The sequence below is a fragment of the Pipistrellus hanaki genome (genome assembly GCF_964339955.1).
Source record: "Pipistrellus hanaki genome assembly, chromosome: 3".
Classification (NCBI taxonomy): Eukaryota; Metazoa; Chordata; class Mammalia; order Chiroptera; family Vespertilionidae; genus Pipistrellus; species Pipistrellus hanaki.
Genome location: NC_140505.1, coordinates 25844342 through 25858713, shown reverse-complemented (window position 1 = coordinate 25858713; position 14372 = coordinate 25844342). Strand labels below are relative to the sequence as shown.

At 53.1% G+C, this 14372-nt stretch overlaps 1 protein-coding gene across 14 annotated transcripts in view; it reads left to right on the top strand.

Annotated features, from left to right (window-relative positions):
* The window catches only part of MCF2L (MCF.2 cell line derived transforming sequence like), a 177402-nt gene that overhangs the window by 146769 nt on the left and 16261 nt on the right, over positions 1 to 14372 (top strand). For all 14 annotated transcript variants that reach the window (XM_084879809.1, XM_084879799.1, XM_084879808.1 and 11 more), the window contains 11 exons: positions 726 to 842; positions 1403 to 1552; positions 2482 to 2606; positions 4341 to 4455; positions 8608 to 8727; positions 8990 to 9181; positions 9674 to 9865; positions 10473 to 10632; positions 11462 to 11535; positions 11780 to 11856; positions 13366 to 13432. In XM_084879809.1, coding sequence (XP_084735935.1) covers positions 726 to 842; positions 1403 to 1552; positions 2482 to 2606; positions 4341 to 4455; positions 8608 to 8727; positions 8990 to 9181; positions 9674 to 9865; positions 10473 to 10632; positions 11462 to 11535; positions 11780 to 11856; positions 13366 to 13432 — 1389 coding nt within the window. The remainder of the gene's footprint in view (positions 1 to 725; positions 843 to 1402; positions 1553 to 2481; positions 2607 to 4340; positions 4456 to 8607; positions 8728 to 8989; positions 9182 to 9673; positions 9866 to 10472; positions 10633 to 11461; positions 11536 to 11779; positions 11857 to 13365; positions 13433 to 14372) is intronic.

Sequence of the window (14372 nt, the reverse complement as noted above, 5' to 3'; positions counted from 1 at the left end):
GTGGGCAGAATGACCTCAGAAAGGACAAGAAAAGACACATTAAAACAATAAAACAAGTGTCCCATGTGGAAGAGCTTGCTTGCTCACCACAACCGTGTGTTCCCATGCCCCTCCCCCATCAAGGCAATCATGCAGGTAAAGGCACTGAACTGGGTCTGAACCTGCAATGACCTCACAGTATTTCAGCAGAAAGGAAAGCAAAATGATTTTCTTTAGTGTCTGAGCACCATCCGATTACCATGCTGAGCTTACCTGGCCGGAGGAGCGTCAACACTTTCCATGTGCCTAATGGTAAGGTGACCAGACGTCCCGCTTTTGGCGGGACAGTCCCGATTTTTAACAATTTCTTTCCAAAAATTGGGACTTTTTTAAAATGCCGCAGGACAAATTGTTAAAAAATCGGGACTGTCCCGCCAAAAGCGGGTCGCCTGGTCACCTTACTAACGTCCATCCCAAGCCCAGCTAGCTCAAGGGTTTTGCACCCTCCCGTGGCTGTCCTCTGATGGGATGAGTCCTCCTGTACCCATTTCATGGATGAGGAAGCTGAGACACAGGGAAAATGAGCGACTTGCCTCAAGTGAATCAGCCAGTGAGGGGTAGAGCTGGGATTGAAACCCAGACCCAAAGCCAGTGACTTTGGTCAACACGGCCACCTGCAAGGAAACTTTCCCTGACTCTGTCTGCTGGGCGTTCTGTGTCTGGAGGCGGTTTCCTCTCTCCCCTAGGTCATAATGCTGAGCTCAGTACCAGAATTACACGGTTACATCGACAAGTCCCAGTTGACCGAGGACCTGGGCGGGACCCTGGATTACTGCCACACCAGGTGGTTGTGTCACCGTACGGTGAGTCTCCCAAGCACTCCCTCTCCGGTGGATGCGGGCTTCGGGGCTGTGGCTCGCAATAATCCCCGGTGAAACGCTTAGAATTGCTTTTGCATGTCGAGGCTGCCTTTTCCAAAGACACGTTCATGTGAAAAACCCAAGTTTTCTCCCCAAGAATGAGGAGATGGTCTCAGTGGACCTTAGTCATCCAAAGAAATAACATGAGTAATAAGTTCGGGAGTGGCTTTCTCTGGGCTCAGAGACTGAAAAGAAAAGAGAGAAAAACCCCAGATTGTTGTCGATCGCGGCGGCACTCACGTCTCTCTCGACAAGGAGAGAGACCCCGAGCCTAGAATGACTCTCGCCGAGGAAAGCCTCTGTAAAGAGTGTCTGGTATGTGTCTGAAGAGGCCGCGAGGCTGAGAAACCGGCGGGAAGGTGTTTGCTCTACGCAGACCAGGCTTGCTGGGGGGCCCCGTCCCCTCTGAAGATGTCCCGGCCGGTCCTCGGGGGGCGCTCTGCAGGCAGCAGGCGGGTGCGCTGTGTGCAGCGCTTTGTGATGCTGTTCTCCCTCTTCCCAAGGCCATCGAAAGTTTCGCCCTCATGGTTAAGCAGACGGCCCAGATGCTGCAGTCCTTCGGGACCGAGCTGGCCGAAACGGAGCTGCCCAACGATGTCCAGTCGACGAGCTCAGTGCTCTGTGCACACACGGAGAAGAAAGACAAGGCGAAGGTTTGTGTGGTTTCTGTGGGGGGAGCGGGGAGAAAGGGGCTCTCTGTCCACGTGTGAGATAGTGGAGTAGAAAGAGCCGATGTCGGGATGAGGTAAGATAGAACCTAAGGGTTTTCTGAGATGCCTGTTGATGCTCATGAGCTGGGTAGCCGCTGTGAGGAGGACGGAAATGTGCTCCTTTTTGAAAGCAGCGGACACCAGTGCTGTCAGTGCAGACACCTGGTGGCTGGCCAGGGAGCTCTGACTGAGGCAAGGCATGGGAGGTGGCCTCGCTCTGACCCAGCGCCTCCTGGGCCCTCCATCGAGGTGTTTCTGTTGCTTTTTAGTAAACCAAGGCAGGAATGCTGGCCTTGGGGCCCCCTACCCGACAGGCAGGGACGCGGTGGGCTGACCCGGAGAGGCTGAACTCCATAAAGTAGCCACCGTACTCATATACTTGCAGATAGTTCCTGGATAAATGCTCTGAGGGAAAGGGGCTCCCTGAATCTGTCACACCCGTGCCTGCCCCGACCTGCACCTCGCAGGCTGTGCGTCAGCGGTGGCCATGACCCGCTGGTGCTGCCCTCAAGGGTGTCCCCACCCACGCCAAGAGAACCCCTCGCTCCCTTTCTCTCCTGGTAGCGGGGATGGCTGCAGAAGCAGGCACCTAGAGGTCTGGTGTCCTGTTACTCCCCTACTTTATCCTGCTGCCCCTGTGTGACCCGTAACCCTAGCTCTGCCCTGGTTGCAGCAGGAGGAGTCTCCCCTGCGAGCAAGCGGGCAGTCAGCGCAGAGGGTGGGAAGACTTCTCGCTGTGGCCGGTGCCGTGCCCACCGTGCCCACTCCCCCGCGGGGACGATGCCCTGCAAAGCCCACCGCTCTCTCCCACCCGGTCAGAGTCCCAGGGAGTGGGTGGGCCTGGGGTGCGAGGTGCCGTGCTCCTCCTGCAGGAGGACATGAGGCTGGCGCTGGATGAGGGGCAGAGCATCCTGGACAGCATCCAGGAGCCTCTGGCCAAGAGCCCGGAGCAGAGCCTGAACCAGGACCAGCTGGACAACCAGACCACCGTGCAGAGGTGAGGCCTCGGGCTGCAGGGCCTTTCGGGCGCACGGCCTCTGTGAGGGCGAGAGGCTGCGGGCTGAGGCCAGAGGGACAGACAGGCAGACAGGAGCAGGGGCCCCACCCAGGCTGCCTTGTCGCCTCTCTGAGCCCGGTTTCCTCATCCCAAGGGGGAGCAAGGGCACCTCAGAGTCCTTCCCGCTGAAATGCCTTTCTTCCAAACCCCAAAGACAGCAGCTTTTCTGGGGAGGGGATGTCTGAGCGCAGTTGCCCCCTTTCCTAAGAGTGAAGGGCCGTGTGAGGGACAGCTGTGGTGACAGGAGCCGTCAGGCTTGGCTATCTGCGCTCAGTTGCTTTCCTGTCCTGTTTCGCACCTGAGGCTCCACTTGTTCCCAGGAAGGGATGTAGCCTCAGGCCTCTCAGCTCCAGCCCCCGCTTTAGAAGCATCTCCTCCTCCACGGGAAAAGGGGTGATTTCTCCTTGCCCCCTTGGTTTCCAGCTGCAGAGAGTCCGCACGACTTACTGCTAGTAGCTGCTCTGCCCTGTTTGCACACCATTCCCTCCTCTCGTTCTGTGCTCTTCGCCCCGAAAGCCAGACCAGCAACGAGGCCCCATCTCCTTGTTCGGGGGACAGGTTGGGGGCAGGTGCAGAGCAGCTGGACAAACCCAGGCCTGGACCTGGCCGATGTCTCCAGCTCTTAACCTGAGTTCCCTCCTCGTCGCCGAAGTGCACACACCGAGCAGGTGTTCGGTGCCTGGGACGCAGAGCAGGCCCTGGGACTCAGGGTCACCAACAGAGGAGGCTGGAGCACCCTGCTAATCCCCCCAGACTCAGTTTCCTCATCTATGCAATGGGGCCAGCCTGAGCACGCCTGACCGGGTTGGTATGGGAGCAAATTAGCTCGCACTTGCCCAGCAGAGTCTGGAGCACAGGGGCTCTCAGCTTTGGGAGTGACGACAGTACATGGTGGCAGCAGTTCTTCGCCCACACCTGCATTGTAGCAGCTTACTGGTTTTTTTTGTTTTGTTTTTTTTAATGTATTTTATTGATTTTTTTTACAGAGAGGAAGAGAGAAGGATAGAGTGAGAAACATCGATCAGCTGCCTCCTGCATACCCCCTACTGGGGATGTGCCCACAACCAAGGTTCATGCCCTTGACCGGAATCGAACCTGGGACCTTTCAGTCTGCAGGCCGATGCTCTATCCTAGGGGTGTCGAACTCAATCAGAGAAGGGGCCAAAATCTAAAATCCAGCCTAAATCGCGGGCCGAATGGTTTACTGAAAGGTCATAAACTGACAATGTCATAAACTGACAGCGGAGTGCAGTGATGACAGCGCGGTGTGGGCCACATTGCAAGGCCTGGCGGGCTGGATTTGGCCTGCGGGCCTTGTGTTTGACACATGTGCTCTATCCACTGAGCCAAACCGGTTTCGGCAGCTTACTGTTTTTTTAACCCCTGAATCAAAGTAATAAAGAATGACCCCAAACCTTTACCATCCCGACCTTGTAAAAAATCAACACAAACTCAGCTCAGTCAGCTGCCCTCCTTCTCCAGTCAGTGGGCCCTAAAGAAGCCCCTACCTTCCAAGCCTGTGCTTCAGTGCCCAGGCTAAGAGGAGGCGAGGGTGTTAAGAAGGCCGCTTGAGGCTGAGCCCCCCACCCCCACCCCTGCTTCACATTGCAGGGGGCAATTCTCCCTTCCCCCACAGTTACTCCCCACACAGCACACGTGCCTTCCTCTTTCTAGGCTCCTGGCCCAGCTGAATGAAACCGAGGCGGCCTTTGATGAGTTTTGGGCGAAGCATCAGCAAAAACTCGAGCAGTGTCTGCAGCTCCGGCATTTTGAGCAGGATTTCCGAGAGGTGAGTGGCCTGGAGCCTGGAGAGGACCTGTGGGCGGGCCCCTGGTGTTCTGGCTGCAAGAAGCCAGGAAGTGGCCTGGACCACCTGGATGTTCAGAGCCGAGTACCCAATGGACTGTGGTTCAATGCAGAATAGAGAATAGTCTCTGTTATCCACATGGAGCCACAAGATCCAGTTGGAGTAAACCTTGAGGTATGGGATGGATGAGTAAATCATTACATGCAGAAGTTGTGCAAAATATGTTCATTGGCGTGTACTTCTGCATTATGTGTTCATTAGCCAAGCAATTTCATTCTCCCTTTATGGTCATGTGTATGTTCTTTTCTCCAACATGTACCCACTGTGTGCCTGGCAGGGGCCTTGGGCATACACCGTGGATTCAGCGTGACAGGGCTATCATAGAAGGGATGCGCCATCATTGTGTTTGATTGTTAGCGATGGCCAACTCGTCGGAAGCCTGTTAATCATTTATTTGTGCAGAATACATATACACTTCCTTGTAGTCTGGTCCTGAAGCAACAAAGGAATATAAAACGGTACAGCCATCAGCAGCAGTGTAGGCCCAGGGCAGCATCTTTCCTGTCCTCGGGAAACCTCTGGCCTAGGAGGGATCATAAATACACAGGAAATAGGTAGCCACGTCAAGTCCAGTGACCAAGCTGCTGTGAGGCCATGTCTACATGCAGATGGGGAGGACCGGTGACGGTTCTGTGGGGACCATCCTCCCACTTTAGTCCTCCCCAAAGAGTCATGAGCGTCACGTTCTGGAAGAGGCGGGGCCTAGTCCAGCAGTCTTCCCTGAGCACTGTGCAGGTGGACGGTGCTCGAACTCAGGACAGCAAGGTGAGGTAGTGTCACTGCCTCAGACCGGAGAAGTCACGCCGGCCAGTGGGAACAGCACCCCTAGAGAAGATCATTCCTTCCTTGTTTTTGTGGGGACTGAGGGAGGCTCTCAGATAACCAAACGTTTTATTTGAAGACTGAGGTCCAGTGCATGAATTTTGATTTTTTACAAGGTTGAGATGGGTTTTTTTTTAAGAAAATGCCAAATTGTTCCCAGGTGGCTATTCCATTTTGGTTGTCTGAGAGCCTCCCTCAGTTTCTCCACATCCTCACCAGCATTTGGGGTGGTGTTATTTTTAATTATCTGTACCTATTTTGATAGCTGTGTAATGATATCTCAATGTGGTTCTAGTTTATGGTTCTAGGGGGTGTCTCTCAGCCCAGCCTGCCCCCTCTCACAGTATGGGAGCCCTCAGGGGCAGGAGGTGATCTGGCAATCAGGGAAAGGGGACTCCCCCATCACACCTCTGCTACTGCCACTGCTGGCAGTGCAAGCCTCAGCCGACCCTAGTTACCGGAGCCTCGAGAGGCCCTGGGCGGCTGGGCAGCCACCATCCAAGGTTTGTTGATGCCTTGGGTGTCAGCTTGGCAGCCGCCATCTGAGGTTTGCCTGTGCCTCAGGCCAGTTCTGGGTGGTAGGGGGTCTGAGAGGACTGAGGACTCTGGAGGCAGCTGTGTGAAGTGGCCAGACTGGCCTAGGAATGGGCCTGGCCATGCCATGAGCCTGCCACCTCGGTGGGATTGAAGGGACTGGGTGCCACCATCTTGTGGCTGTGGGCACTGCCATCTTTGAGGGTGTGACAGTCAATTAGCATATTCTCACCTTATTGGCTGTGGGCACCACCATCTTTGTGAGGGTGTGATGATCAATTAGCATATTCCCTCTTTATTAGATAGGATAATTGTAGCTTCAAGTGCTGTTTCCAGAAATAAAATCAAGGAGATGCCATGTACCTTTCACCCAATTTCCCTAACTGGTGGCATCTTCCCAAACTAAAGCACAGGATCACAGCCAGGATACTGATCCTGACACAGACTATACACAGATCATTCACAACGATGCCCATGTTACCTTTTTATAGACACTCCCACCCCTCTCCCACTTCTACCCCCTCCTGAACCCCTGACAACCACTCATCTCCATGCCCATTGTTGTCATGAAAAATGTTCTATAAATGGGATGGATTATACAACACATAACCTTTTGGGACTGGCTCTTTTCACACAGCATGATTCTCTGGAGATGTAGCCAGCTGTTCTGTGTAATAACAGAACATTGTTCCTTTTTGCTGTACCATCATGTGCAGATCTTTGTGTCACCATAAGTTGGCACATCTCTGAGATAAATGCTCAGGAGTACAATTGCTGGGTCATATGATGGTTGCATGTTTAGTTTTTTTAAGAAAATGCTAAATTGTTCCCAGGTGGCTGTTCCATTTTGGTTGTCTGAGAGCCTCCCTCAGTTTCTCCACATCCTCACCAGCATTTTGGGTGATATTATTTTTAATTGTCTGTACCTATTTTGATAGCTGTGTAGTGATATCTCAATGTGGTTCTGGTTTGCAGTTGCCTAATGGCTGATGACCTTGACCATCTTCCCATGTGCTTATGTCATCAGTATATCCTCTTCGGTGAAATGTCTCTATTTCTGTTCTCCATTTTGTGTTTACTGTTGCGTTTTGAGCGATCTGTACCTACTGTAGATACTAGTCCTTTGTCAGACATGCAGTATGAAATTATTTTCTTCCAGATCATCACTTATATTTGTATCCTCTTAGCAGGATTTTTCACAGAGCAAAGTTTTTTATTTTGATGAAGTCCAATTTATCAATTTTTCCTGTGAAGGACTGTACTTTTGGTGTCAACCCTAAATCCTAGATCCCAAATATATTCCCCTAAACTATTTTTCCTAAAAGATTATAATCTTACATGTAGGCCCATGATCCTTTTCAAGTTACTTTTTGTATGAGGTATGAGAATTAGGTCAAGGTTCATTTTTAAATCTCTGGTTGTCCAGTTGCTCCCATAACATTGTTGAAAAGGTTGTCTTTTCTCCATTGGATCGTTTTTCCACTTTTGTCAAAAATTAGTTGGGCATATTTGCTTGGGTCTATTTCTGGGTCTATATTCTGCCCCTCTGTCAGTACATAGTCTTGATTACTGTACTATTGTATTAAAATTAGAAATCTAGGTGGGTGAATCTGCCCATTTTATTCTTCTTTTTCAAAAGTGTTTAGCTATTTTAGTTCCTTTGCTTTTCCTTATAAATTTAAAATAATCTTGTCTTTATCTATAAAAAATGTCCTAGGGTTTTGATAGGAATTGTGTTAAACTTCCATTTGAGGGAGAATCAACATCTTAAACATGTTGAGTGTTTCACTCAAGGACATAATATGCCTCACCATTTTTTTAGATTTTCTTAGATTTTTTTTTTTTTTTTTTTAATCAGTGTTGTGTACCTTTCAGCATGCCTGGCAATTCATGTTTTGTTTGATTTATAGTTACATCGTTTATTTTTTAAAGCCATTACAAATGTATTGTATTTTTAGTTGTCGAGTCTGTGTATTCATTAATATAGAGAGAAATACAATTGATTTGTTTATCTTGTCTTCTGAAACTTTGCTGAACACACTCACTCTAGGCGTTGTTTTGTCCTCGCTGGGATTTTTACATAGGTGATCAGGTCACGTGCAAACAGGGAGAGCTGGAGCTCTTCCTTTCCCATCTGTATGCCTTTTGTTTGTTTGTTTATATTTTTAATTTTTCTTGCTTTATTGCACTGGCTAGAGCTGCCACCACTTCAAACAGCTGTGAGAATGAACCTCTTTGCCTTGTTCCCAATCTTAGGGGGAAAGCATTGTTTTCACCAGCATCATGGATATAATGTTGCCTGTAGAATTTTTTTAAAATATATTTTATTGATTTTCCACAGAGAGAAAGGGAGAGGGATAGAAAGCTAGAAATGGTGATGAGAGAGAAACATCAACCAGCTGTCTCCTGCACACCCCCTACCTGGGATGTGCCCGCAACCAAGGTATATGCCCTTGATCAGAATCAAACCTGGGACCTTTCAGTCCACAGGCCGACGCTCTATCCATTGAGCCAAACCGGTTTCGGCATGCCTGTAGAATTTTTGTAGATGCTTTTTAATGAAATTGAGGAAGGTCCCCTCTAGTTCTCTTTTCCTTGGGGGAGATCTTGGTTTTCCCTCCTCCCTTCATCCCCGGTTTCGGTCACATCTTCATCTCCTTTCCCTTCAGTCGTGGTTGTTCTGACAGGCCTGGGTCTATCGCCCCTTCTCTGTTTCAGGTCAAGGCCACCTTAGATGTGTTGGCTCAGAAGATAGCGACCTTCACGGACGTGGGCAACAGCCTGGCACACGTGGAGCACCTCCTGAAGGACCTTGCCAGCTTCGAGGAGAAGTCCAGCGTAAGCACTGGGACGTGGGTCGGGGGCAGGCTGGTGACGCGCTTCTCACGGTGTCCCCAGAGCCGCTTAGAAAGGCACAGGAAATGGTGGTGCCGGCAGGTGGAGGGACAGCCGCCTGGCCCACCCACCCCCAACCCCCAACCCCACATTCTACCCCCACCCCGCCCTCACCCCTACCCCCTCAGATCCCTGGGAGGAAAGAGTGCCCTGCTGCTTATACTGAACATAAGCTGAGCTGTGTTTCTGGGACGGTTCTCTGCAGGCGGCCGTGGAGCGGGCCCGGGCCCTGTCCCTGGACGGGGAGCAGCTCATCGACAACAAGCACTACGCCGTGGACTCCATCCGCCCCAAGTGCCACGAGCTCCAGCACCTCTGCGACCAGCTTGCTGCCGAGGTCGCGCAGAGGAAGGGTCTCCTCCACAAGTCTCTGGAGCTGCACGGCCTCCTGGAGGCGGTAGGACCCCAACCCCACACCCCTGACGGCGAACCTGCTCTCGGCCCCTCGTGGGCAGCTCCCTCCACGTAGGATGCACCGCAGTCTTGATTAGAAGCTGGCCCATGCCCTCCTGTGTCCAGTTGCCTTTCTAGGGGTCGTATCCTGACACAGTTGTCTGTTTTCTAGAATTCACTTGCAAAACAACTAATGATTTCTTTAAAAGGCCCAGAAACTTACCGTCTAGCTAACTCACTGCACTTTGCCTCCCTCTCTCTCTGGGTGTGTGCGTGTAAATGAGTCTGGTCCCAGGTGATTTGCTCAACGTTTTAGAGTGCTGCATTCCCTACATGGAGTCCTTTGGACTATAGCAGCAGAGCTGGGATGGTCTAGTCTGCAAACATTCCCCAAAATATAGTGGTCAGCGGACAGCGAACAGGCCCCAGCAAAGAGAGCCCAGACACAGCTGCTAACAATGCCACTCTCTCCCTCCGCCACGCTGCCCGTGTCCAGTCCATGAAATGGTGCGATGAGGGGATCTACTTGCTGGCCTCGCAGCCTGTGGACAAGTGCCAATCCCAGGATGGTGCGGAGGCAGCCCTCCAGGAAATTGAGAAGTTCTTGGAGACCGGTGCAGAAAATAAGATCCAGGAGCTCAATAAAATTTACCAGGACTACGAACCCATCCTCACCCAAGACCTGATGGTATGCCGGTTCAGGCTTTTCTCCTGCAGCTCCCCTGTCCTGAATGGTGGGGCGTTACTCTGTGTTCGAAAGACTCGTTTAATGAATTAGTAGAGACTGTAGGCATTTGAGAGAGATATTGAGTTGGGGTGGGGAGGGGCCACCTGGCTGAACTTTCCTTCTGCAGAAATTATCTCCCTCAAAAGGTGGTGATCCTTCCTCCTGTGGCATCTCCCCTTCCAAGGGGCGTGTTCTTGATGAAGTAGCCATTTCCCTGGGCCCTGCTTCCTGCATGCTGCTCTCAATATTGCACTGAAATAGGACTCCTCTTCTCTCTCCACCAGCTGTACTCAGCCCACCCCTGGGGCAACCCACAAGTCTACTGCCCTCCCATTGGCAGCCTTCAGATGCCCAGCGTGGGCTGCTGGTCCCTCACTCCATAGTGGGGTCCACAGCCAGCAGAGCCAGGGCGGGGTTGCTGCCTTGGCAATGGGCCCTGCGTCACGAGCATTTTGACCGGGGGTCGTGTTGAGGCCAAGTCTACACACGGTTGTTCTGTGTGTAAGTTGCAGACGCCGACGCTTACAAAGCATCTCGCTAACTAGCCTGTCTTACCCTGTCACGCCAGGAACACGTGCAGAAGGTCTTCCAGAAGCAGGAGAGCATGGAGGAGATGTTCCACCGGAGGCAGGCGAGCCTGAAGAAGCTGGCGGCCAAGCAGACGAGGCCCGTGCAGCCCGTGGCCCCCCGGCCAGAGGCGCTCACCAAGTCGCCCTGCCCCTCCCCAGGTACATGCCAGCATGCCTCGCTCCTTCTGGGAATGCTTTGCTCCCGTTCCATGGTTTACTTTATAAATAAAGTTTTATTGGCACTTGGCCCACTTCTTTGTCTACTCTCTGTGCTGCTTCCTTCTAAGCACGGCAGAGCTGCCGGGTTGTGGTAAAGAGGATGAGGCCCTGAGAACTGGACTATCCACTGTCACAGGCCTATCTCCCCAAACTCTAGCCTCTCCCCAACTCCCCTGTCCTCAGTGCTGTTGCTAAAATAGTTTCCCCTGCACATGGCTCCCACCTCAGCCCCACAGCCTCCCTGCGCTGTGTCGATGCCTCAGCCACGTCAGCCACCCCGGCACCCCCAGCAGTGCCATGTCTTGAAGACGCCTTCTCACCCCTTCCTTGCCCCCAAACACGCTCTCCCCCAGCACCTTGGAGCTCCTGCTGGTTTCTTCAGGGCTTTGGCAAGTGTCCTAAGCTGGTGAGAGCCCTGGAGAGTTGGCTACGGCCCCCAGTATGTGGGCTCCGGAGGACACCATTCTCTGGCCCATTTGGAGGCCTCCTGGACAGAAGTATCCTGGCCGAGAAGTTCTTCCGTTGTCACCTGGTCCCCTGTTGGCTGGGAGCCCCTCTAGGGAGGTGAACTGACCAGTGGGCCGACCCCTGTGGGCCGACCCCTGAGTCCCCACCCCACCTTGTCTCCTGATCCCCTTTCCTCTCCTCCGTTCTGCAGTGCTTTCCTCACCCTTCTCTGGACTGCTTGCTTTTTTCCTCTGAAAGTAAAAAAATAAAATAAAATAAAAAAATCCAGACACCCACGTTTCTCCTCTTCTTCCCAAACCAGGTGTCCGGAGAGGTTCTGAGAACAACAGCTCTGAGGGCAACACGCTCCGGAGAGGGCCCTACAGGAGAGCCAAGGTGAGCCCCCAGCCCTGGCACACACCCTGCACTGCCTCCTGGTCACCCCCGCTTCCTGGCAGGCACTAGCCCGGTCCTCCCTGGCCCTCTCCCACACGCCTCTCCTCGTCTGGCGGGATCTCAGGTTTCAGATCTGTTCCCAGATGGGAAATGAGCCTGGACTCCGGAGCCTCGGAGTCAGGACAGTAAGCGGCATCTTCTTGTGTTTGGAATCTCGACGCCCTGCGTGCTCTTCTCTCTCCAGAGTGAAATGAGCGAGAGCCGGCAGGGCCGGAGCAGCTCCACGGGGGACGAGGAGGAAAGCCTGGCCATCTTGCGGAGGTGGGTGGGCTGCCTTTCCGGGCAGCACTGAGCGGCTCTGGGGCAGATGCGACAAGCCCGACCCACCCAGGTCTCAGCCTTTGGCTAGGACAGTCTGAACCCAAATGAACCAAAGTTGGTGAGAAATGCCAGTCTCTGCCCCAAGCCACAAGTGGGAGCCCAGCTGGCCTCACGGGGTCCACACACATGCATGCGCGTCCGTGTGGCATGTCTGCGTCTGAAACTAAGAGAAAAGTAGGTTTTCCTTAGAATCTCCACCCTGGGCCCTGGGCCCCCAGGCGGTACTGGGACGATTTGAATGGGTTGTGCTCTCCCTTCTTCAAGTCCAGGGGAGAAGACACGTGTGATTCAGGCACCCAGGCCCTGGGTCCCCGGTGCAAGGTCAGCCACATAGCTGCCCCTGGAGCCTGCCTCCTGTCTGTCCCTCGATGGACGTGGTCCCTCCCAGGAGCCTTTGGCCCTCCTGGCTCCCTGAGCTGCTGTCACTTCCCTTTCTTTGTCTCTCCCCTCCTGCTTTGCTCACACGCTTTTCAGCCCGGCTCTTATGCCACACATCTAGGCTGTTTCTATGGCACCTGCTGTGGCCGCCTGCACATTCCACTCGGGGATTGCATCTGTCCCCGCACAGAGCTCTGACGAGGTCCCAACTCTGGACCTGACAGGGAAGGCACTTCCGAAGTCCTTCCAGGACTGGCAGTCACTTTCCCCAAAGAACCCTACCCTCCGGCCTAGCCTGGCTGCTCACCTTTCCACAAAGGTACCTTCACGCCACCTTCCTGCATCCACCCACTCTGAGATCACTACTCAGAATGCTGTCCCCTCCCTCCCCAACCTGCTGCCTGGCCTTCCGCATCCCGCTCGGTTCTCCGCCAAGGACAGCCTCACCTCCTGCCCACACTGCTATGTGCCCCCGGCAGGAGCGCTCCCCTCCAGCTTGTGGTGTGAGAAGGAAGCCTGAGGCCCCTGTCTACCCCTCCCCCACTTCACCCCATTCAGGGGCACCGACTCCTTGAACTGAACCCTAAAGCCTTGTTAAGCACTGACAGTTGTTTTAGAACTGGTCATGCTCAATGGTCCCAACCCAGAAGCCACCCCGAATGGGATGCTTGGTCGTAGGCAGTTAGAAGGTGGGCTTTGTCCCTAAGAAGACACCTGGGCATCTGGTTTGCAAACCCCTGCCCCTCCTGGGGCTCTATAACATGACAGGCACATAGTTCCACACATCATCGCGGTACCTCACCATGTGCAAGAGGATAGGGATGTACATGGGACTGGCTACAGTGATGCTAGGATACAGGAGTGCATGCATAGGAGGGGCTCTTGCAGGGGGAAGCGAGGGCGGCTGGAGAGAGAATGGGGCAGAATCTGCAGGGCTGGGGCAGCTCAGAGGCGTGGCCTGGAAGAGAGGGAGGCTGGAGGCATCGGAGCCCGTCTTGTGCAGGTGGCCCACAGCAGGGAGGCGGGTGGGAATCTGCTCCCAGATAATAAGTCCCAGCGCCCCGTTCACAGGCACGTGATGAACGAACTGCTTGACACGGAGCGGGTCTACGTGGAGGAGCTGCTCTGTGTCCTGGAGGTGAGCCTGCCCCTGGGGGTGGCCGGGAGGGGGCCATGGGCCAGGCTTCCCCACCCTGTGGGGCCTCCTGTCCACCAAAAAGCAAGTGGAAGAAGGTTCGTGGCAGCTTTACTCACGGGAGCCCCAAAGTGAGAGCAACTCAGATCTCTGTCCGCGGGACGAGGGGCAAGCAGGTTTAGGTGGGTGTGCACAGGACAGTATTCATAGCCAGAAAAAGAGCTGCTGTTGCACAGAACCTCGCATGACACCCAATGAGGAGCGGGAGAAATCAGACAAGAGTGGATGTCATTCCTATGGACCAGTGGTCGGCAAACTCATTAGTCAACAGAGCCAAATATCAATGGTACAACGATTGAAATTTCTTTTGAGAGCCAAATTTTTAAACTTAAACTATATAGGTAGGTACATTGTTATTAAGTTAATTAGGGTTCTCCTAAGCTGGCCTTTGCTAAAAACTCAGGGGGCCAAAGAGCCGCATGTGGCTCGAGAGCTGCAGTTTGCTGACCACTGCTGTAGAGGAATCCAGCCGAGCAGAGCCGGTCTCAGGGGAGACGTCCCAGTGCAGGCCACCGGCTGAGGCTGTTGCCTGGGAAGGGCAGAGGGGCTTCTGGGAGCTAGGATGTCTGCATCTTGATTTGAGCTGCGGTTACAGGGGTATAGACATATAAATAATTTATCAAGGGTACACATAAGATTTGTCCTCTTCATAGAAATTATATCTGGATTTTTTAAATCTATTTTTATTGATTTCAGAGAGAGATAGAGAGATAGAAACATCAATGATGAGAGAGAACCATCAATCTCACCCCCTACTGGGGATTGAGCCAGCAACCCAGGCATACACCCTGACTGGGAATCAAACCAGTGACCTCTTGGTTCCTGGTCAACACTCAACTGCTGAGCCATACCTGGCTGGGCTAACCTGGATTTTGAAAAGACT